The sequence below is a fragment of the Tripterygium wilfordii genome, chromosome 19 (genome assembly GCF_013401445.1).
Source record: "Tripterygium wilfordii isolate XIE 37 chromosome 19, ASM1340144v1, whole genome shotgun sequence".
Lineage (NCBI taxonomy): Eukaryota > Viridiplantae > Streptophyta > Magnoliopsida > Celastrales > Celastraceae > Tripterygium > Tripterygium wilfordii.
The window spans coordinates 12,964,138-12,988,403 of NC_052250.1; the positions used below are offsets into that span (position 1 = coordinate 12,964,138).

The window sequence follows — 24,266 nt, forward strand, 5'->3', positions numbered from 1 at the left end:
AATCAACAAATGTTTAGCTTTGAAAGAAGAAATTGAAGTGTTTAAACTGAGGATTAAGCTGCAAACATACATAGAGTGAAAGCCAATATGAGAATGGCTTAGGCATTTCTTTTCCCCAGTTCACTAGGTCTGTCCTAAATGACATTCATTTATACCACAAAAAAGGAAAAAGGAAGATTTGCTCATAAATGTATAAAAAATGCTACTTGACATTCTTGCAAGCATATTAATATCTATTACATGAATTCCAGTAATCAAAAAAAAAAAAAATATCGTTCCCGGTACTTCAATATAAGAACTCCAAAAAGAGTGACTAGTCTAAACTGACCCGCCGAATCTTACATACTAGGTTTGCTGTTGGCAGATCAAGTTGATTTCCCATATCTGATTTCACAAGATCCTTCAATTGGTCTCTTGGGGTTGAGAGACACGTATGAAATGTAGCAAGGACTGGAGGAATTGGCATCGAAAGAGCAGCTAGCACATTACTCAAATATTCAATGTCTACTGAGAGCTGCTGTGCTCCACGATCTGTTATATACTGAATTCCCCGCAGCTGGTCCATGTAGAGAGCAGTGGCGCCCTCAGCAACCTACACAAAGCAATGTAAAGAATTTAAGGCCTGGAGAAGTTCAACTAATGAGAACAGTTGAAAAGTCCAGAAAAGTTCAATCACAATAACAGTTTTTGAGGGTTGCATGGACCGCGCTAAACCATTATATTCGAATTGTTGTGTAAATCGGACGTGAGAGCTAAGTGGGATCTAATAGACTTGGTTTTAGGCAAGACTATCCATATCAAAGTTCTCTTCCTTCTCTAGTCTCTATCCTATCAATAACCACACCTTTCACAAGGTCCCCAAGCCTATGCATAACAGGCTCTCTTTTTTTATGTACTGTATTGCCACATTGAGAGCATATCATTCATTTGCAAGAGAGACATTTCAAAACCTGATGACAAGGAATCAGGGAAGTTTGCGAAATAGGTACCTTAAACATCCATTCTGTAGCAAAGAATTGTGCATCATCATTGTTGGCATCACTACTAGCTATGCCCTCAGCAAGTGGCTCCAATTGTTGAGGCAAGGTAAGAAGATATTCCCCAACACTGGTCACATAGGACTGAGGATATGCACTAAAGGCTGGTAGGGGAAAAGCACTTTGTTCCTCAACTGATGACCAGATTGGCAGTCTCGACACAGCACTGAGGCGTTGCCTTACTTTAGATACGAGGACATCATAGACAAGTTCGTTTACTGTGTCAACAAACACTACGATTCTCTGAGAAGCCAGCGGAAGTGTATGAAACCGAGGATCTTTAGCCTGAAAGATAGGATGAGAACAATGTCCCGTTAAATCATGTCAAGTATGGACCAGGATTAACTCAAACATAGGTAAAAAAGATGAAGCGCACTGAAATTATGAAATGTGGCTCATAAACTTTTTGGCATGGATAAGACCAGGTTAAGGTCACACACTTACGTCGCCTGGAAAAAGTAAAGATACACCACCATGGATATTTAGTAAACTTGCTGACATGAAAAGGTACAGATTGAGAGATGGTACACAATAGACAAATCTAAATCCAATAGTAGCATACCACCAAAAGAAGAGAAACTATATTTGTATTTCAAATGAAAGACAATATTGCTATTCAAATGTTCGTAGATGCACATTAAAGAGGGTAATGTGAAATTTCGCTGTTTCATTGTCTTTCTCCATTGGTTACCACTTCCCAGGCTGTCTGATTAATAAGTTTTCTTTTTTGAAAAGAGGGAAACTCTGTACTTTGCATAGGTAAACCCCCTGAACACGTGAAGCGGCCCTCACTCTGTGCATGCATAAACCCTTCCCATACAGGCCCACCTACCCCCACCCACCACAAAAAGGGAAATAGAAATGAAGGGAGAAAGAAGAAAAAGGAAATAACCTGATTTAAAAGATTAAACAGTTTCCGAGCCTTCTCACGATGGCCATCAAGCCGGACAGCTGCCATATCCAAGGCAGCCTTGCCACCCAAAGGTAGCTCCCCACTTGCATCATCAATGGGCAACTGGTTTTGGTCCAAACTTGAACCAAATACTGAAATTGATAAAGTTGTGCTCAGTCTAGCAAGAGTGGCTCTCAGAGAAGCTTCAAACACGGAGGACCTGCTTGTTAAACAATCAGAAACTGTGAGTATCTGTAGAGCCCCTTGGACAATAGACCACTCCTCCTCGTTTGAAATCAAGTCGACTTTGCGAGGATTTTGTGCTCCCTCCTTGTCCGAACCAATCTCCTTCTTTGAACCAACACCATCCACTCCACATACTATTCTCAATGATTTGAGGGTTTCTTGCAGGGTAGAAATATACTCTAACATGACATCATCAAGAGCAGAAATGAGCTCGTCAGCCTCAGAACCACCTGTAAGACTGATGCATCTTTCTACAGCTGCTTCAAGAAGCACAATAACTTGTGGGATTGACTCTTCCATTCTCCGAACTGTTTCACTCAGTTCAATACCCTGCGCTCCCACACCACGAGTTACAGCTCCTCTCAGATCCACCCCTGCAATTTCAGAGGAGAGGGTGGCCCTTTCCATCTCTCCATACCTAAACGCAAGAACAGCATTCCTTAGCGTAACACACACTGAGATATAATTTTAATTAATAGTGTGCAAGAAAGAACATAGCAGACATTTTTAATGGTTTGAAAGGCCATGTTCGAGCCAACATAGAACCAGGGCACAATGGCCAATTGCATAAGCAGACCTCAATTAATAGCCTGATTGAAACACGAACAATTACTTGAAACCTACGTTGTCAAAAGGCACTAGAAACACACTTAAGGTGCCAAGATCATGTATCACCCGAGGCATAAGGCACTAATATGACACAAGTTTTCAAATAGGCTAATCTTAGACTTAGAGACATTTCTTAATAGGCAGTAAAAGGATATATGCTACCAACATGAGAGCCTTGTTCTTCCTTGTTCTTTGTTGTTTTCTACACCAATACTATCCCAATGAAATGATCCCCAAGTAAATTAGCATACCTCTAGGGTTTCTACAGCTTACATTTTTTACTTCCATGATTACATTGGCTTTAGTTCTTTCTGTCATCAATATCTTGTTGAGCCACTTTCTAGTTTTCTACATGCTGGTCTTAAATAAAGACTAGAAAATGGCCCAATCATCATCATAAGTCCAAAAAAAATACTCAGGCAAAGGTGCAGAGGTAAGTGCTTTAAGGCACATGCATAGCCGGAGTGTCGCCGGATGTATGCAAGGCACTCTTGGTGCTCCTTTGACAACACTGCTTGAAACCACAAAAGACCATGAATCTGGCAGCAAAGCACAGGATAGCCCACTAACCTTGGAAGTTGGTACTATTCAACAAGATAGGACTGTTAAAGTGGGTGAAGACAACTAGCAACGCATTGACCTTTATGGTGCAGCACAAAGGGGAGTAGAACTTTTGAGACAATAAAATTGATAGCTATAGTAACTAAAAACTCCTCAGTATCATTTGAATATTGTTTTTCACTGCAGTCATTATATAAACAGATTTCATGTATTACATTCTGTATAACTATAAGTTTCTGTCTCTGCTTAGCTGCATTCTTAATGATTTAACCTATGGACGAGAAAAGAAAACCACCAAGCAGTGAAGCATATCAGAGTAACTTTTACGTGATAGTAACTTTATCTGCAACCTAAAACAGAAACTGGACGAGATAAGTTCTCATACCACGCTCGAATATGAAAGAGAACAAAAAAGAGCCATGAAAAAGAGAACTAAGTTGAGCATTTAATTTTAGCTTATAATCACTGACCTTTGTTTAAAGGATTCATACGGATCATACACCCACTTTAGTGTTTTTACCAATTGCTCGTGATTAGCTTCTGAAAACAAGTGTTGAATATTCCTTGCAAAGATCCCCGTCATATTGTGTAGTTCAATCAGGGCATCAAGATGCTTAGTCTGAATCTGGATACCCTTGGGCATATCTCCGGATAAAATATCTAATATACCTGAAGTTGCACGTAAGAGGTGAAAGGGGACAAATTATCATCATCATCAAAGCCTTTAACTCAAACTATATTAGGTTCTTTAAAAGAACCTTAACCTAATTTTAACTTTATATTCATGCAGCATTCCAAATAATAAGAAGTAACAACTAACAAGTAAAAGGAGAAGCATCCTTCAGCAAGTAGTTTCCACTAAGAGAATTCAAAGCTGTCTCAGATTGTACAGAAATATATACACCACATAGATTTAAATGACCATGCGGAAGCAAAGGCAATCTGACAAAACAATTTGAAGTTGACGAAGGAGATCTGAAAAGACAAGAATGGAAGTAAGGAACAATTATATAGATGTTAAGGAATGGAAAAAGAGTGTAAACTTCGATCAGATTGAGTAGCAAACAGGAATCCATATGTTTTGACTAAAGTTTCATCTAATTATTAAAATATTTGACATTAAGGTCTATGGTGAAGGTTTTTTGTTTGTCACAGAGAGAATTTTAAATAATTCAACCAAAATCTTCTTAAATAACTACCATCTTGAAGCCAAAGAAAAAAGATGATATGCTGTATTATCCAAAGCGAAAGAACATTTATCAAAAGGAAATCCATAAATTATGAACAAGGAACTCATAGTGTAGTGTATGCAACCTCTTGCCAGTGCTTTTGTTTCAGGAACAACTTCTCCTGTGGCGAGATTGATACGAGAAACAAAACTTTTACTCACAGCTTCCATTGTCTGAATTAGTAACTGTGGTACAAGAGTTCTATAATGATCAGGAAAAGCAACCATACACCTGCATGCAACAAATTTTAAGAACCTCACGGCTACAACAAATAAGACTGATATTTCATAATTAGAAAAAAAAAATGAGTGGATGTATGAACTAATTGGTACTAATGTAATGTGAATACCTCAAAGCAATTTAGAAAGTGACAAACACAGTAAAATCGGCTATTAAAATGTACCATGATCTCGAGTAAGTTTTCACGTCATATCAGAATTGCTACATACATGGTAGTTACCAAGAAGTTGAGATGCATAGACATGCTCACAATCCTTTAAAGAATGAAATTCAAGAACGTTAAAATTTGAAAAGTGTATCACATGAACAATACCACTTCCATTCTTGCTCAAGGTAGAGGAGCAATTCATCATAGAAACTTGGCAACCAAGTCGAAAATGAAATCATGTGGGAACTTGATTGAAGCTCGCTATTACTTGATAGTCTTTCTATTTCATTTTTCTCACTTGCAAGCTTACTGGATTGTTGTTTTGAGTCAAAATCTTCCCAGAACTGCTTAATAGGTTTTAAATGAACATTTGTATATTGCTGCGTCAGAGACCCGATCCTTTTAATTTTACGAAGAATTTTGCACAAATCTTGAGCAATATCAATCTGCATCATAGCAAATATAAAATATATAAAGCAATATATTAATTATATTAAGACAAGGAGTTAAAAAGTGGTAAAAGCAATCAAAGGAAAAAAAGGGTTCCAACAACATTTGACCTTGCGGTTCTCCAATGCATCAATTAAACGAGGCTGTACCATAGTGTCCAGCCTATCCACTAGGACCTCGAGTTGTTTTCTAATGTTAGCGAATTCTGCAACCTACAAATTATGGGTGAAAAGAATTTAGTACATAAAGAGCAAATAACTTTAAGAATTACTAACCGATTGAACGATGAATGATATAAAAACATGCTATGAAAGATATACCTCCCCAACATTTTTTAGGCATTTCCTCATCGTAGCCAGGGTTTCTGCAGCTTGACGGAGATCACCACTAGCAAAGACATCTTCTACAGTTGAACTTAATTGTGCTAATCCAGCGGCTTGCTGTAGGAAAATACAAATGAAATATGTATGGCTGACTAGCAGACAATCTTTCAGTGAATTTATGTGACTTGTGTCACATAGATGAAAATCATTGAAAATATCTCTTACCTGCAAAGTCTGATACGTTTCTTCCATTCTCTGCTTAACGCTATCAACTTTAGCAAGGGCTGCAATAGATTCAGCAGAGGATCCCTCCGCCTAAAGATTCAACCAAATTGATCAGCGAGAAAGTGGGATTACTAACACGAAAGTATTGCAGTATGACAACAAAAAGAGTTGAGACAGGCCGTCTATGACAGGATGAAACAAGATATGTTGCTGGCAGGTGCTGTATTTAGTAATTTTCTTCATCTGATGGTGTATGATACATGAGAGACACAAAGGCAGTTTTGGACTGACATATGACGACAGACGAGTAACTTACAAACTGTAGTATATGTTCAACAGTTTCGCCAGTAAGGTACATATGTTATACTGCCAATAAGTAAAATTCATAAATGTCATATAAAATACAGTTTTTAATGATGAATATAAAGAAATATGAAGGACGAGATGTTCATCCAGTGCAGTATATACAACATCCAATCAGCAGATCAACAATTTATCAGGAGATGAGGATGCCATCAAAAATTCATAAAACATCATACAAAATACAGTTTCCATTTGCTCGTGAGCTGAGTGGACCAATCCAAATACCCGCAAATTTACACAGAGCCCAGGACAGCCTACTATCTGAAAAGTCCAATATTATTTTACAAGAAGGGAAAAAAAAAAAAAAAAAACAAAAACCAAACATCTCATATCTTCTACAATTTCTCATTTAGAACAGGCAGCCAAGGAACCAAAATGTAACAGGCATCTCGCAGAACTCCTGGATAGGACAAAAATATAAGTGGAGCTTGGCCTAGATGCAAAAATAACAGCAATCACTCCAGTATAACTACACAAACTAATGAAAAACATCGCACAAGCAACTAATTGCTATCTACCAAATCTTGCTGATTATCTCCAGATCCCAAAATGACCACAATCAAGTCTTCAACATTTTAGCATTTCACTCCAAATCCTAAAATACTTCAATTCGGCTCTAACAATATAATAGGATACAGCCGCTCCTTCATTTTGAATAGCATGTTACTTGATTTCACGATGCTCAAAAAATACATCCTCATTTCCAGTTTTCCAAGGGCTTACTTCCATTGTCACAATTATACAAAGCATTGCGGACGGTCATCATTAAAGATTTCAACAGCTCTTATGTACTCTCAGCTATTAAATCAAAAGAAAACGAACGAAGAAATCCAAATTGCACGCACCTTCTTGATCTTCTTAAGAATCCCGGCAACAGAGTTTCGCAGGGAAACGGCGTCGTCCCGGAGTCGGAGAACGTCGCGGGTGGCACGAGGCACACGGAGGAGTGCCCCAGCGCTCTGCTCCTCAAGAGAAGCCGCGATCTCCTCGGACGCCATCTGGAGCTTCATCTCGAGATCCACCAGGTGATTGTCCAGCGGGTCCTGCGGATGCCGAGACTTACACGCCGAGTTCACCCACTTCTTGGGATCGAATTTCTCATCGGAGAACTGACCTCGATCCAACATCATCTTTGCTTCTTTGAGTAAGATAGGTTCTCACGAACAGAAGATCTGCGGTTTAGCACTGGAGCTATATGAGACTTTGCGAGCTTGGTTTCACAAAGTAGTTGGGCAGAAATTTGATAATTGAAAAATGTTGGGGTCTAAATTTTAAATTTCAGGTAAACTCGGGTTTCCTGTGCATATATGATATATCCAGCCCAAGCCTTCACGTGCACAATGTTTAGGCCCAGCCCAAGCCTTCACATGCACAATGTTCAGACCCAGCCCAAGCCTTCAGTGGACTAGAAGGGCTCTTTCGAGAACAATCCGTCACAGAATCTTTCTAGAAGTTTCCTCCCGCCCTCTCCAGGACCTTCCACGCACTCAAATATATACCAATCGTCTCGCACTATTTTCAAGCAACGTGGAAATTCGAAGGCTAAAAAATTCCTGCCCTGCTTTTCTTTTACGTGCTCTCCAAGTCGAAGGACTGATCAGTTATGGCTTCGTTTCTTGCTCTCAGGAGACTTGTCTCTTCTAACTCCCTCCCTAGCTCTCAGCGTGTGATCCGTCCTGTAACGACAACTCCATCGGCCACACGCCTCTTCAACACTAATGCTGTCCGCGAGTTTGATGACGACGATGACGAGCGCTGCCTGGACTCCGGTCGCCGTTCAGGCCGTTCCGTGTCTCGCCGTGGTGACGACTTTTTCTCAGGTAGTAGTCTTGTCGTTCCCCCTGAAAGAGTCTACATACAATCTCTGTTTTGAACTTGTCTGTCTGTTCTGTTTGGTTGGTTGCTGTAACAGTAGCACAGAGAGCGGAACACAAGAAAATAATGAACCGATACTTTGATAGTTTTATTGTCTTGTTTACCACAGATCCGATTTGGACTTTATTATCCGATTTGGACTTTATTTTTGGCTTCCCGGCTATCCAACGATGCTTGATTTTGTTTGATTTCGTTGCTGCGTGTATATTGGTGTTCTCTGGCTTTTGATTTGGGCTCTTTTGCTCTCTCTTCTTTCTTTCTGTTTTTTTATCTTGATTGTCACTTTATTTAGATCTTTCATTCCTCAGAACATTGCAATTGCAAGATTATCTGCGTGGCTCGAATGGATCCAAAGCTAGGTTGCATTTAATTTCTGCTTTGATTCTTAATCTTTGGTGTTTGGTATTTTGTGTCTGTGTCGCAGATGTGTTTGGTTTGCCTCCAACACGAAGTGTGAGCCAGGTGCTGAACCTGATGGATCAATTCATGGACAATCCATTCCTCTCCGCTTCCCGTGGCTTGGGTTCCGGAATCCGCCATGGTTGGGATGCCCGCGAGACGGATGATGCTCTACACTTTCGCGTTGATATGCCAGGACTGGGCAAGGAGGACGTGAAGGTCGCGGTGGAGCAGAACACGCTAATAATCAAGGGTGAAGGAGAGGCGGGAGAAGGCGAGGAGAGTGGCAGGAGGTACTCGAGCCGAATCGATCTGCCAGAGAAAATATACCAGACCGATCAAATCAAGGCTGAGATGAAGAATGGTGTGTTGAAAGTTATTGTGCCCAAGCTGAAGGCGGAAGAGAGGACTGATGTCTTCAACATTAAGGTTGAATAGGATAAGGATTTTCATGTTATGGTTTTCATTGGGATCTGGTGCATGTGTATGTGTTTTTAGATGTCGTAGGGAATATCATATGAATAGTTTAGTCTTGACTGTTATTTGAGTTTTGGAACTGATCTGGGAAATTGGCGTTCTTTGTGAATCATGATTCTCACTTGCCTCTTTATATAATCCCTTGAAATGAATTTGATCTGGTTTTCCTCCTGCTGAGGTAGTCTCCACTCCAATTGGGTAAAGGATGTTTTCTTTACCAGTTAAAATGCTCAATTTAAGACCTCGATTGGAGAGGTTTCTGTGTTTGTATGAAACTTGAATCTGGCACTGTGGAAGGCAAGCCTTCGGCCACAATTTGAAGATAGATTATGTTTAGAAAAACTGTTTATTCGTGAATTCAGAATCTTCTGGAATGATGTGATCTTGGTTATTTTATTGATCAATGCGTAGTGGTTTGTTCGAGGACAATGTGCCCACGGTAAATGTTTCCTTGAAATCTCGAATTCCTTTTCCCCCAATTTTGCCCATGATGGAAAATTCTTGAAGGGACTTGGCTACATTGCTACAATGCCAGTTTAATCGGCATTCTTCCCATGCCGCCTCTAGTGGCGATGGCTTTTCAGGACGACTTGAAAGTGAAATTCTGGCATGAGCATTAGACGAAATTTGTTCGAGGTATTAATGGGCCATTAGGTGAAAGCCTCGATGGGCTTAGTCCAAGACCAATAAGAAACTAATGAAAAAATGGGTTGGGCCCTTCAATCTCAGAAGGAAATGTTGCATTTGGCCCATTTTCTAGGTCTCCTAGATTTTCATGAGACAACAAAATGCCGAGCACACTAGTTTTGAGAGCGTGAGGCCCGAGCCTGTTCTTTCTTAAGCCCAATAGGGAACTACTGAGATATATGTTCAGATGCAATGTTGCATTTGGCCCATTTTCTCTGTCTCCAATATAATTTCGCGGAAGCTCTACACATCCATAATTTAGGTGGTATGAGGAGAAGTGTGGAGATCATTTTGTATTAAACGGTCTCCACACTTCTCCTCATGCCACTTAGATTATGAACACATATCATTTTAGATAATTTCGTGAGAAACAAAATGTCAAAAATGAGAGTTCGAGAATCGAGAGTGTGAGGCTCGAGCCTGTTTAGTCCTCTAGTGCACTTCTATTTTTAGACAAATTAGGTATTGTCTAGATCCACATAATTGTAATGGACAACCTGTCAATTCGTCATCCATGCATACTATTCCCGTATTCCGTAGAGTTTTCTTGCTTATTGTGGATGTTCGTCCTATATGCACTTGTCAAGTCGATGGATAGAGCAGAAAGCCTTATTTGTCCATAATCGCTCAAAGGTCATTGTCGAGCTGTAAATTATGAGAATTCATAATTCAAGGCTAGAACCATCCATTGCTAAGAATGAGAAAAAATGAAGCTAATTCTTCCCAACTCCTGAGGTGACGTTTGATTACGAATAAGAATGAGAACGTGAATGAGAATTTAATGAGAATAGAAGTTGAACGTAAAATAAATTATGTTGTTTGGCTATAGGGAAAGGGGAGGCTCAAATTTGAGACATTTATAGGATACTACACACGTGAATGTCATCTAAGCTATTCGTGATTCACAGAAAAATTATATTTTTAAGTGTTTAGTAATATATGTGAGGAAATATTTGTGAAGGAAATATGAATTTTTGGAATAAAAGGATTAAATTGCCCATGTCCTCGTAAGGCGACATCATGCAAAGCCATGTATAGTCGACGGTATGCTTTTGCCTACCCTCAAATTTTGTAAACATGCCTACAGGCATTATAATAATTTCACAATTTGGCCTACACTTCAAGTGGGAGAGGCATGAATCAGGAGTATACACTTGCAAGAAGTGGTAATACATATTGGGGATTCCACTATCGCTCTATAGTGAGTTTGTTTATCATGTGTGGACATGTTTTTGAAGTGTTTGAGATGATACATGAAAGTGATAATGATCCAGACGATAGAAGAGAAGTGTGTGATTTAATAGCTGCAATGTAATCTTTTGAATTTGTGTTTAATATGCTTCTAATGAAATCAATATTGTCTATCATTGATGAGTTGTCTATTGCATTTAGTGATATTTTTGTTTTTCACATTAATTTTGTTATATAATCAATGAAAAATCAATTAATTTTTTAATAAATAATCCTAACAAAATTTCGATGACTTTGCCCCCGAACCCCCATCAACTTTTCGCCCCCAAAAATTCCTAATTCCGTCCTCAAGCATTGGTGAAACTTGATTCTTCGGATTGGGTAAAATGTTACAGGCTAGCACAACATGCACCATACTCAAGCAGCATGAAGTTTTGAAACAAAATTTTGTGGCCACTTAAAGAAAACCGATGGATTTGGACCACTCTCAGTTATAACCAAATATTACATGATTGATTATATATATATATATATATATATATATATATATATGAGCCACAAAAAAACCAGACTCGGAAGTTTCCCCGTTTTTTCGTTTCCGTTTTTTTTTATGAAAAGTCGAAAATCATTTTGAATCGGACGAGCAATCTCTAGATAGCCAGGACTTTGTGAAGCTTCGCCTTTTTCTCACATCATCAAATTCCGTCCATAAAAAATGCCACGTTACGAGTATCCGTACAGACACGTGGCTTTATGGGTCCGGATTTATCGTAGGAGGATATACCATGCACGTCGAGAATAATTCTCATTCCAATATGCGAATATGCTCTGGCCTGCTGCACCCCGCTCATTATCAAATTTAGACGCCATTTTGAAATTACATTAGTACCCCCTTCACCGATCTAGAACTACAATCATGCCACTCTTACTCGGGAGTTTTAATTTTAGATGAACTATATGTCCATAATTTATGCATCCATAATGTGTTCATAACTAGGAGACATAGGAAAAATATGATAACCTTAATTAGATGGCATGAGAAAAAATGTGGGGACTATTTAGAGTTAACGTGTCATTTAGATTATGAATAATTATGGATACACTGTATATGATTTTGGTTTTAATATTTGTTCCATTTTTCTTGGTTTTTGACTTTTTGATTATTTCACGAATTTGTCCTTCTAACTGGGGTCCACCATTTACGACAAAGATGGGCTTTGGCCAATTGTTGCATTTGAGGATTTTGGTGGGACCAGAAGCTTTTCTTAATTTATTTGGGATTTGGTTAATTGTTGGATAGGCTGTCACCATATGATGATAGATAATGTTTCATTTTTAGTCGTTCTTATAATCGTTCGCACATAATTTTTTTATCCGATAACGAGATAAATTGAGTCAAAACTCAATACAAAATCACTAGAAACTCAAACCCATTGAATGTATTTAAGTAGGCCCAATCCATTGAATTTGTTGGTTTAATTTGAATGCCCAATTAAATCAGTTAGAATCATTGGTGTCTGTATTGTTGTGTACAAAACGGAGAATTGAACTTAAAATTTTCAATAGAATTGATTCATCCTAAATAACTAGACCTTCATTGGATATTTGATTAATTTATACTAAATATAAGGTGATATTTGAAATGAGTAGTTATAATTTTAGTAACTTCATAAATAATATAAAAATAGAGCAAAGATCCTAACCAAATTGCAATTGGAAAGCATGTAAAGAGTTGCACTAGCATGCCACTTTAATTTTAGGCCACTAGAATTGGTTGATCACCTACTTTATATTACCCATTGCTATCCCCATTTGCTCTATTGAAGTTTTTTTTTTTCCCCCTTAACATTGAATAAGACCATGAGGACTTTTAGATGTGAACTCCACATTTGTGGTTCCTTACTCCCTTCTATTATACTTTGTTTATTGCGCAATATAAAATTGACTTTGCGTGCATTATGCTTGTGTTAGTATTTCAATATAAAAAATGGCTCCACCCTAAACGCGAAGACGCGTGGCATATACACGTATGTTTGTTGCAAGTCCAGGAGACGCAACCAACAACACTAGAGGGAAGCCGCATGTTTGGGAGTGCTGTTAATTGCGGTGAGGTGTTATGCTGTGCTGTGCTGTGCGGTGCTGTGAGGTGAGTTGGAATGTAAAAAATTGTTTGGCGTATCACTTTTAAAATTATGGTGCGGTGCTGTGAGGTGCACTTGATGTATCTAAATTACGGTTATATTATATGACTAATAATATTAATATAAAATCACTTAATATTTACATTATACATTAATCTAAAATAAAACAATTAACCTAATTTTATTACGTAGGACAATTCAACATATATTGTAAGCTTTTGGGAGTGTTGTGAGGTGTGATGAGGTGCTGTGAGGTGAATTGGAACGCAAAAACTGTTTGGAGTTGTACACACCAAATTCCTCAGTGTAAATTAAAATACACTTAAAATTTGATACAAATTACAAATATTTAAATCAAAGTGGACTTGATCTCTTCTTTTGACGTATTCCACACGAATACAAAATCCTCTGATTTTTAGTTGAGTGCTTCAAACAAATTCTACGAATTTGTAATAAAATCCAGTTGGATTTGAGTGTTGGACTTGAATTTGGGATTTGATTATCGGACTTGAGACTTGATGGAATTCTAAGAATTCTGGATTTAGAGAACTTGAACTTCACTTCCGGGACTTGACTTAGACTTGAGACTTGAAGGAATTCTAAGAATTCCGGATTTAAAGAACTTGGACTTTTCACTTTCGGGACTTGACTTGGATTTGAGACTTGAAGGAATTCTAAGAATTCCGGATTTAGAGAAGAAATTTGAGAGAGTCTTTATATAGTTTCTCTCTACTCCTCCTCTTCTTTCTCTTTTTTTTTTCCAAATGAGCTTGGTATTTATAGGCAAAGGGAGAAGTGGAATTTACTTATGTACCCTTGGCCTTAACCCTTGACATTAAGGGTATTGTAGAGAAATCACTTAATCAATGATTATCCCTTTAATTTTATTTTATTTGAATTTGATTTGATTTGTATTTATCTTAGATTTTATCCATTTAACAATATTTTGGGCTTCATAAATTATTTTAATTTAGAGCCCACTATTTTATTTAATTGGGCTGCAAATTTTTTTGTGTCTACAAATGCCCCCTCAAGACTTAAGTTATCAAAAACTAGATAATTTAAGTCTTGAATTATCTAATAAAATTTGCTTTATATAATCACAATTTGATTTGTATTTGATAACTTATAACTAATCTCACTTGATATAGGAGAGTTAGACTTATATAAAGCCAACATGTGCTATAGAGTTTGTATACTCACTCTTTCAACATCACGCATAAAAGGTGAGACAACTTTAGTTTTTTTTTTTTTATCACCCAGCCGTGATTATTTTTAGAAATTTTCATCTCATACATATATATATGATATATATATATGTTTTGTTTTTAAAGCAACCAACCTTGACTTTCATGGCTGTGATGTTGCATGGCGCCTACGCCATAACTATACATATACATATACACACATGTGCATATGTATTCTTTCTTCGGCAGCTGAAATTTATTTATTTTTTCCTTCTTTCGGAAGCTGATTTTTTATTTTTTTATTTTTTTAATTTAGATATGGCCTCCCGCAAACCGTGTTCAGCCCCGAAGACGGATTCTGAGAGTAGCTCAAACTCGAATCCACAATGGATTACAGAATCTAGTAATCCCAAATTTAAAGGGAAAACAATTCGTTTTCCGATGGCTTTTGTTGGACTTCACTCTTCTACAGGCATGCAGGGTCATCTTAAATTTCACGTCAATAGTGCAATGACTGGCCGTTTTGCTATCCCCGGTGTCAATCGATTTCAAGGTTTGGATATGTCTTTAATTAGCAGATCCAAGGAATTGGCATCCACGGATGCCCGTCGTCTTGGCCTACCTTACTTGTGTATTGCACCACATCATAATGAGGATGACTTCATCCCACGACCTTTGATTGCCGAGAATATTGGGAACAAATTTATTAGATGGGGGACATCTTTGAATCCCAGAGGAGAGATTTCATATCTAAATGGCTTTTGGGAGTGGTCCAGACGGGTTGCTGGACTCCTTAAGGATAGAGGCTTGGAAGATTTATCATTAGCAGTCCAAGCAGCAACGATGGAATATCATCGTCCCCCTTCAGCATATCGGGCTTTATGTGAGGTATGGTGTCCTGAAACCAGTACCTTTGTGACGAGGCATGGAGAAATTGGCATTTCTCTTTGGGAAATGCGAGATATTTCCGGATTGTCTATACTTGGTGATTATTATGAAGAGGTTATTCCGAGTTTTAGGGAACTCACTGATGGAAAATCTCTTCCAGATTCTTGTCTTCATCTCTTTAAGGCTTTTCAACATATAGCCGGAGAAAAGGTTATTGATCGAATCGAGCATACAGATTGGCTCAATTTTTGGCTTAATGGGGTTTCTCGGAAACCCAATCCTCGAGGAGACTCGAAATATAAGAAATTATCAAACTTGGGAAAGTATGAATTTCTAAAAAGTGGAACAACAACAAAAGTGTGGAGACCCATAGTCATTCCCAACCAAAGTGTGTCTTCTGAAGACATCAGAGATCTAAAATGTTTACAGGCGTTAGATCTTGAATTATCTACCACCAAGATTGATGAGTTGGAGATAGCTGCATATCTCTCTATTTGGCTTTGTAGATTTGTCCTTCCATCAGGCGATGACCACTTAAGACCCGCAACTTTTAAAGTTGCTTCCCGGATGGCTGCAGGTGTAAGATATAGTCTGGTTCCACCTATTTTAGCAAGTATTTATAAAGGTCTTACACAGACCTTTTCTTCTGAAAGAAAGGATCTTGGAAGAATTACTCAATCATTTCCAGGGCACTTTCTTTATGGCTGGGTAGCATTGCATTTCCCTCGTGGTATATTTGATATCATTGACACATCTTTTGGGCGTCCTACACTTAGGAGATATTCTGGAATTTTAAATGTCTATCAATTTTGGGAGCCTAACATGATAGACTGTCGGAAACTTCTTCGTGGAAACATGGACTCAAAAAACTTTAAGTGGGTCGTGAGTCATCCTCCGAAACAAGTTGGTGACCAAACAGATGTTGGAGACTTGTCCGAAGAGATTCAAGAATTTATGATGAGTATTCGACCTGGCTATTTACCATGTCGTCGGGGGTCGTCATACACTTTGGAAGCGTATAGTCCACACCGGTTTTCAAGACAGCATGGATTCAAACAAATCAATCCTGGGTCTCCGAATATACATTCTTTTGAATTGAATCCAAGTACTCTTTACAGTTGTTGGTTATCTCTAACAAGAGTAGGGAGTAAGGCAAAATTTCATATTCCGGGGCCTTGTACTAATATGTGCGATCAAATTGATCGAAAGTATGAGAATTGGTGGGACACCACGGTGGCTCCCATATTGCTTAACGTTTCTACTACTGTTTTGGAGAGTAGTGAACGTGCTGATTTTAAACTTGTTGAGAATATTGCATCTACACTTTCTCGGAGGAAAAGAAAAGCTGGAGAAGATGACTCCATCCCACTGCCACCGAAAGAGAAACCTCTCATTGTGGATTTAGACGTTCCAGAGGAACGTGCTTTAAAGAAATCTAAAGCTGGACCTTCAAAGGCCAAGACAAAGAAAACTTCAGTTGATGAAATAGTGCCAAAGGTAAAGTCTGCAATTGTTGCAGTTGCACCTGAAGGAGCACATACTGATTTTGAATCTAACTTTGATTCTGACGATATACCACTGGTTAGGAGATCTACTCGTTTACGTTCCGGAAAACAAATTGATCTCAAAACTAATACCAAGGACATTCCTGCGGAAGCAAAGAGTGATATGAATCTCTCTCCATGTTCTTGGAATAAAGGTATTCCTTTATTTTTCTCTGTCTTGTTATCTATTATTTGCCCATTTATTGATAATAAACTCTTTTTTTTTTTTTTTTTTTTTTTTTTTTTTTTTTTTTTTGGGTAGCTTTCGATAAAATTCCTATGAGTGAGATGATTGGTGCCCTTGAGGGCTTTGCTGATGAAGGTAGCCCAAATGATTGTCTATTAGGTGAACTTCCCGATAGTGTTGGAGAAGGTATTATTCCATCCACACATTCTTTAGAGAATAGAAGCCTAAACTTGACAGATGATGGGGCTACTTCAGGGACATTGGGTCAGAAAGTTTCCAGCACCAAATCCCAACAATTGACTGTTGTTTTATCCGCATCAGCGAATCCTGAAGATAAGTCACCAAATCTTTTAAATGAGCATGAAGAGATGCTCCGTGAAGCAATGACGGCATATCTTGAGAAGGAATTTACCAAGGCATTGCATGGAGGCCTATCCGACTTGAGAGGATGGTGGACTCGGAAGTCATCTTGTTATAAAGACTTCTGTAGTCAATTTTTTCACATTGATATTTCTCCTTTAATGGCAAAGGTGGTTGAATACTTGAATGACATTGATGACTTCCTTCACGAGGAGAATGACACCATGCGTTTTCCATCCTTAGAAGAAAAGCAAAAGCAGTTGGCTTCTTTGGAAGATCTTATTTCTGCTCGTATGCTTATTGTTCCAGACTTGACCAAGGAACGTTGCAAGATAGAAGCAGAACAAAAGGAAGTTAGACTTGAAATTTCTCGTCTAGAGAAGCGAGATAATGTTTTGTCATCCCAACTTGACTCCTTTGATGAGAAAATGAAGAAAGAAAGTGATGACCTTAATCAATTGAAGGAATCACATTCAAAGCTAGAGAAGCTCCAAGTTAAGGATGCCACTACAACTAAGTCGATTGCTAAACGGAAGGCAACTTTGGAAGATGGATTCTGTGGGCTAGCGAATTGGATCAAGAAGAATTAGACTTCTCTATTTATTTATTCTTTGTCATTTCGATTAGTTTTTTTTTATTTTTTATTTTTTATGTAATGAACATTCATATCAATGAATTCATTTGCTCCTTTTTTAATGCTATAACTTGGCGCACCATCAAGTATGCACATATAAGCATCAAAGGTATTCTCATTAAAGAAAGGAACCTTAAATCATAACATGAATGTACATCTTACATGCTTTGATTTTGTCTTTTCGAAATGACAATACAAAGAAATTTTTTCCTTTGAATTTGACTGAACTTGAAAATAAAAGACAAAGTCTTCTATTTTTATTTGGATTTGAACTAAAAGACAAAGTCTTTTTTTTTATTTGATTTGACTGAACTTGGAATTTCCCAAGCTGCCTACGTACTCCTTTTGAGGAGATCAAGTCAAACGTAGTTCCAAGGAAATTTTTTTTTTTTTTTTAACTCTTATTTTTGCCTAGACCGCCCTTTCGGGTTTTCAATCTAGCGAGTTTTTTTTTTTTGATGCCATTCATAGTTTATACTCATATGGGCAAGGAGTATTACAATTTAATTCTAAGCGTAAAAACGCTTCAAGAATTTTCCATTGATAGGTCCGATCCGTAGACCGTCCTTGTCGATAATTTTATAAGCACCATTTGTGTAGACTTCTGTGACTACATATGGTCCATCCCATTTGGGTAGGAACTTGCCCCCAGTCCGTCGAGTGATCACAATCGGCCTCCTTATAGCTAAGACCAAGTCTCCTATTTGAAATGATCGAGGATGTACTTTTTTATTGAAAGCTCTGGACATACGAGCTTGATAGCATTCCAGTCGCTTTTGAGCTTCCAATCTTCTTTCGTCTAAGGACTCAAGTTCTTCCAACCTTAATTGAGCATTTTGCTCTGTAGTAAGGCCTTCTTGAATAGCAATCCTGAGAGACGGAATTTGACATTCCAGTGGTATTACTGCTTCAACGCCATAAACCAAAGAATATGGTGTGGCTTGTGTTGGTGTTCGATAAGTTATTCGGTAGGCCCACAAAGCTTCTCCTACCCTTTCATGCCAATCCCTCTTTGACTTGGAGACCACTTTCTTTAGCAAAGTGCAGAGAGTTTTGTTAAAGGCTTCTGCAAGTCCATTTGCTGCTGCGTTATACATGGAGGAATTGTGTTGGACAAAATGAAACTTTTGACAAAATTTGTCCATTAGATTGTTATAGAATGGTTTCCCATTATCAGTAATGATATATCGGGGAACTCCATATCTATAAATGATTTGACCTTGGATGAAATTGACAACGGTCTCTTTTTTAACTTCTTTTAATGGAAGTGCTTCCGCCCATCTTGAGAAATAATCTGTAGCTGCCAAGATATACAAATGGCCAGCAGACGATTTTGGAGTTATGGGTCCTACAACATCCAAACCCCAGGCATCAAAAGGCCATGAAGCAACAGTCGGATGTAAGGGTTCCGGTGGTTGGTGTATAAAGTTCGCATGAACTTGACAAGCTTCACATCTTTTAGCATATTCCATGGAATCTTTCACCATGGTTGACCAATAATATCCCATCCTTTTTATCCGAAAGTGAAGTTTTGGTCCGGACTGATGAGCACCACATATCCCGGAATGAGCTTCTTCCAATACTTGATTCGCTTCTTCTTTGCTTAGGCATCGAAGAAATACACCATCAAAAGAACGCCGATAAAGCGTATCTTTGTAGTATATGAATCTAGAGGCACGTCGCCGAATTTCCGTTTTATGGCGATGATCACTTGGTAACTTTCCATATTTAAGAAAGTCAATGATTGGTTGCCTCCAATCCTCATTTTCAGTTGTATCAACTGAGATATTATGAACTTCTGTTTCATCTTCAGGTGTCCATGATGGAATTACCCATTTTTGAGAAATGGACATAATCGCGATATCTTTATCGGAGTTAGCCAATACAATAGCTAAGTTAGCCAATGCATCTGCTTGTCGATTTTCATTCCTTGGGACATGAATAATATTAACCATGTCAAATTTTTCCAAGAGCCTTGCCGCATGCTTCTGGTAAGGAATTAAATTGATCTTCCGGACTTCATATTTTGATAAAAGTTGATTAATAACCAACTTAGAATCTCCGAAAATTTCGAGTTGTCCGAGCTGCATCTCTAAAGCCATTTCCAAGCCAATTATCAAGGCTTGGTATTCCGCCACATTGTTGGAACACATCTCCATCAATGTGAAGGAGAAAGGCATGACTTCATTTTGAGGGGTAACAAAAACTACCCCAGCTCCTGCACCATATTTTCGTGCAGCACCATCAAAGAATAATTTCCATGATGGTATTACATCAGTGAAAAAGACTTCTTCATCCGGGAATTCTTCTGGAAGCTCCCACTCTGCTGGAATCGGATGGTCCGCTAGAAAATCCGCTAAAGCTTGTCCTTTTATAGCCTTTTGAGGTACAAAAGTAATATCAAACTCTGATAGAAGAAGTGCCCACTTTGCTAATCTTCCAGATAAGACTGGTCTTGACATGATGAATTTAAGTGGATCCGCCTTTGAGATCAAATGAATAACATGTGCAAGCATATAATGTCTTAGCTTTTTTTGTTGCAAAGACTAATGCTAGGCACACTTTTTCAATTGGTGAATAATTTAGCTCCGCGCCTACCAACGTACGACTCACGTAGTATGATGCGCTTTCCTTCCCCTCGTCATCCACTTGTCCAAGCAGTGCTCCTAATGATCGCTCTTGGGCAGCAATGTATAGGATTAATGGTCTACCTGGAATTGGTGCCTTTAATACAGGCGGATGTAGGAGGTACTCTTTGATATTATTAAAGGCATTCCGACAAGTATCATCCCATTTAAAAGAAGTGTCTTTTTTCATCAACTTATTGAATGGGTGGCATCGTCCAGCAAGGTTTGAAATAAACCTTCTAATATACGCGAGCTTCCCTTGCAAGCTTTTTAGCTCGTGTAAGTTAGTCGGTTCTGGCATTTTTAAAATGGCATCGATTTTTGTTCGATCAATTTCAATACCTCGATGCCTTACGATGAAGCCAAGAAATTTTCCAGAAGTGACACCAAAGGCGCACTTGAGAGGATTCATCTTTAATTGAAATCGACGAAGTCTTTCAAAGATAACCCGTAAATCATCTAAATGATTTTTTCGGTTTTTGGTCTTTACGACTAAGTCGTCCACATAACATTCCACCTTTTTATGCAATATATCATCAAAGATCTTCTGCATGGCACGTTGATATGTGGCTCCGGCATTCTTCAATCCAAAAGGCATAACTTTGTAACAATATATTCCTTTTGGAGTACGGAATGCAGTGAATTCCTCATCCTTTGGGTTCATCCGAATTTGATTGTATCCAGACGAACCATCCATGAAGGATAACACTTCGTGTCCGGTAGTTGCATCAACCATTAGCTCCGTGATGGGCAATGGAAAATCATCCTTTGGACATGCTTTATTTAAATCTCGGAAGTCAACACAGACCCGTAATTGCCCATTTTTCTTCATCACTGGGACAATATTGGCAATCCATGTCGGGTATTTAACTTCTCGAATGAATCCAGCTTCAATAAGTTTATTGACTTCATTTTCAATTTTCGGGACTAATTCCGGTCGGAATCGTCTTTGAGCTTGTTTTATGGGACGTACTCCATGTTTGATAGACAAATGATGGACAACAATCTTTGGATCTAGTCCTGGCATTTCTTTGTAAGTCCATGCAAAGACATCCATATATTCTTGCAAAAGCTGGATGTATTTTGTTTCTTCTTCTGGACTTAGAAGTGCGCTTACAAATGTTGGCCTTGGATCAGCTTCAGTTCCTAGATTGATCTCCTTGAGTTCATCAACCGTAGCTTGCCCCCCATCTTCTAAGGTAGATGGTGCCGATATGGGTTCTTCATCAGAAGATGAGTCGGAACTGAATTCTTTTTCAGTCACTTCCTCAATTGTGATGTGATTGACAGAAACAATCACCTTGTTTTTACCTTTATCTTTAGCTAGAGCATTACGTCTACGACGTCTTTGTCTCCTTCGTTTCTTCGGATCCTCTTTCTGGACTTTTGGCCCAAGCCTAGAAAATACAGAGACTTTTTGTACAGACTCCATTTGGTTTGATGTTGACGGATTATCACCAATCCGTTCAAATACTGAAATTCGAGTATTTTGCTTTTGTATTTGGCTTTGAGCAAGAGGCTCTACGGGCTTGTCATCATTATACTCAAAAATCTGTATCATGATTGGATTGGCCGATGCTTTCTTTGCTCTAATTCGGATAGGGTGTGAGTCACGAGATTCATGTCCCAATCCGTGTTTTGGTTGTGGAATAGATATTCCTTGTTTATTTATCACCGGAGCTTTTCCACTAGACAGAACGGAATCAAGGTCGCCAAGTTTGCATGGCTTCCCTTTTCCGTATCCAGCGTTCTCCATGAGCTTCTTTACACGTGGATCAAACCACCCATTTGAGTGGTTTCCCAAAGTTTTAGGAAGCTCAGCTTCCTCGGCATTTTCTTGTATAGAATTTAAGTCCACAATTTTCCCAATAGAAGGAATCGGAAGGATTAGGTCTTCCTTGAGAATGTCAACATCTCTCTTTGACAACTCAATTTTTGATGATTCCTTTACAAAGGTTCTTGATAAGATGTCCTCAATTGAGTCATCTTTTACGTCATTTTTTGATTCCGGAATCAACACTGGAAGGGCTTCTTGGGGCATATCTTCCTTTTGGTAAAATTTTGCATCCGCAAAATGAGATTCTTCACTTGCGAATGGCTTTGATTCGGCTACAATGCATTTTTCCTTGCCATTTCGACTGTACTTGAAGCATTGGTGCCATGTTGAAGGAATTACTCCATTTTCATGTAACCAAACACGTCCCAAAAGTAATTCATAGGATGTTTTGGAGTCGATTACATGAAATAAAGCTGATGATATCAAATCATCCATCTCAATCTTTAACCGGACTGTGCCAATGGCACGTTGTCCTTTTTGATTGAAACCTTGGATTGTGAGTTTGCTTTTAGAAAGCTCATTCACTGAGATTCCAATCTTTCTCATTGTATGAATCGGCATAATATTTACAGCAGATCCACAGTCAATGAGGATTCGAGATATTTTGTGTTCTCGAATAATTCCACTAACATAAAGTGGCCTGTTGTGAAGTCTCGTCCCAAGCTGTAAGTCATCGTCCGTAAAGGTAATTGTTGCCATACAATCACCGGGACTAACTTTTCTTATTTGGGAAAATATTTTCCCTTTGTATTCTTCCGGATTGAGCAGTGTTTGAACTAGCGCCAAACGAGTATCTATTGGGAGTTCAAGGACTTCCGAGATGTTCATGTCAGAGGGAATTTCTTGGAGTGAAATAACAACTCCTTTCTTCTCAATGCTTGAGGCTTCCATCTTAGAACCATCTCTTTCTTCATGTGACTCTTTAGAGTCTATTGCACTGATCACATATGATGTCATATGTTCATCTAGAAAGTAATCTTTCGGAAAGTACTCCTTAAGAGTTACTTTCTTTCGGGGAGTTGAATGAGTGCTTTCATTCTCAACCTCAACATGTGTCTTTCTTCGATTTCTTCTTAATCGATTCTTAGACCGAGATTTTTTATTTTCTCTCCTTCCGAGAATAGGTATTGGACTTGGAAGAGACCGGATTGGTGAAGAGTATTGTCTTTTACTTTTCACCTCTATCCAACCTTCATCTTCACTTTCAGAAGATGAATCATACATTTCTGGTGGTGAATCCCACACATCCAGATCATCCGTCATGATTTCATATAACGTTGGCCTATTTGGAGCTTGTGGCCTCGGCATTCCGGGATATGCATAGACAGTGGTGGCTTCTCCATCTACAATGAACTGGACTCTTACAGCTCCTTCAGGAAGCTCAGCAGTCAGTTCTATATTTGATGATTCCTCGTTAGTTATGGACGAGGGCATCGTTTGAGCTTCCATTGATATTGGAATGGGGTCAAATGACCCAAAAGCCAGCATTCCGCAATTGACCTCAACATTGTCAGTAAGATCGAGATCGATCTTGTTTTCCCTATTCAACCGCATGATTATGTCTTTGAAGACAAAACATTTCTCAATCGGATGACCAATGATCCGATGATACTTGCAGTACTTAGGATTATCAGTTTGGCCAATTTCTTCCGGCCGCTTTGAAGTAGGAAGCTCTATGAGCTTCTGTTCAAGTAATTGGTCTAGAATCCCAGACACTTCGGAATCCGCAAATGGGTATTCCTTCTCTTGCATTTGTTTCAAGGTTGGTCGCTCCTTGACTTGAGTTTGATCTTTACGAGTCTTGGACTCGAATTTAGATTTAGATTTCTGTGTAGAAATCTTAACTGGGTCAGTAGTAACAGCCATGGATTCTTTAGTCCGTGAAGGCTTTGAATCATTTTTCACTTCT

At 38.5% G+C, this 24,266-nt stretch overlaps 2 protein-coding genes across 3 annotated transcripts; one reads left to right on the top strand and one right to left on the bottom strand.

The window, feature by feature from the left end:
- Positions 1-191: 191 nt before the first annotated feature.
- Positions 192-7,570, bottom strand: LOC119986315 (conserved oligomeric Golgi complex subunit 7). The gene is made up of 10 exons (XM_038830897.1): positions 7,169-7,570; positions 5,961-6,050; positions 5,733-5,852; positions 5,523-5,624; positions 5,128-5,408; positions 4,660-4,805; positions 3,816-4,014; positions 1,930-2,593; positions 990-1,322; positions 192-592 (listed from the first exon to the last, which is right to left on the bottom strand). Exons 1-10 carry the CDS (start codon positions 7,451-7,453, stop codon positions 314-316), a joined length of 2,499 nt encoding a protein of 832 aa, XP_038686825.1. The 5' UTR covers positions 7,454-7,570; the 3' UTR covers positions 192-313.
- Positions 7,571-7,832: 262 nt separating this feature from the next.
- Positions 7,833-9,251, top strand: LOC119986316 (23.6 kDa heat shock protein, mitochondrial-like). 2 transcript variants are annotated; one of them, XM_038830898.1, is made up of 2 exons: positions 7,833-8,146; positions 8,623-9,251. In XM_038830898.1, the coding sequence occupies exons 1-2, from the start codon at positions 7,927-7,929 to the stop codon at positions 9,033-9,035; spliced, it is 633 nt and encodes a 210-aa protein (XP_038686826.1). In that variant the 5' UTR covers positions 7,833-7,926; the 3' UTR covers positions 9,036-9,251. The 2 variants fall into 2 exon arrangements, with proteins under 2 accessions (XP_038686826.1, XP_038686827.1); XM_038830899.1 differs by having other exon boundaries at positions 7,833-8,143.
- The last annotated feature ends 15,015 nt before the right edge of the window (positions 9,252-24,266 follow it).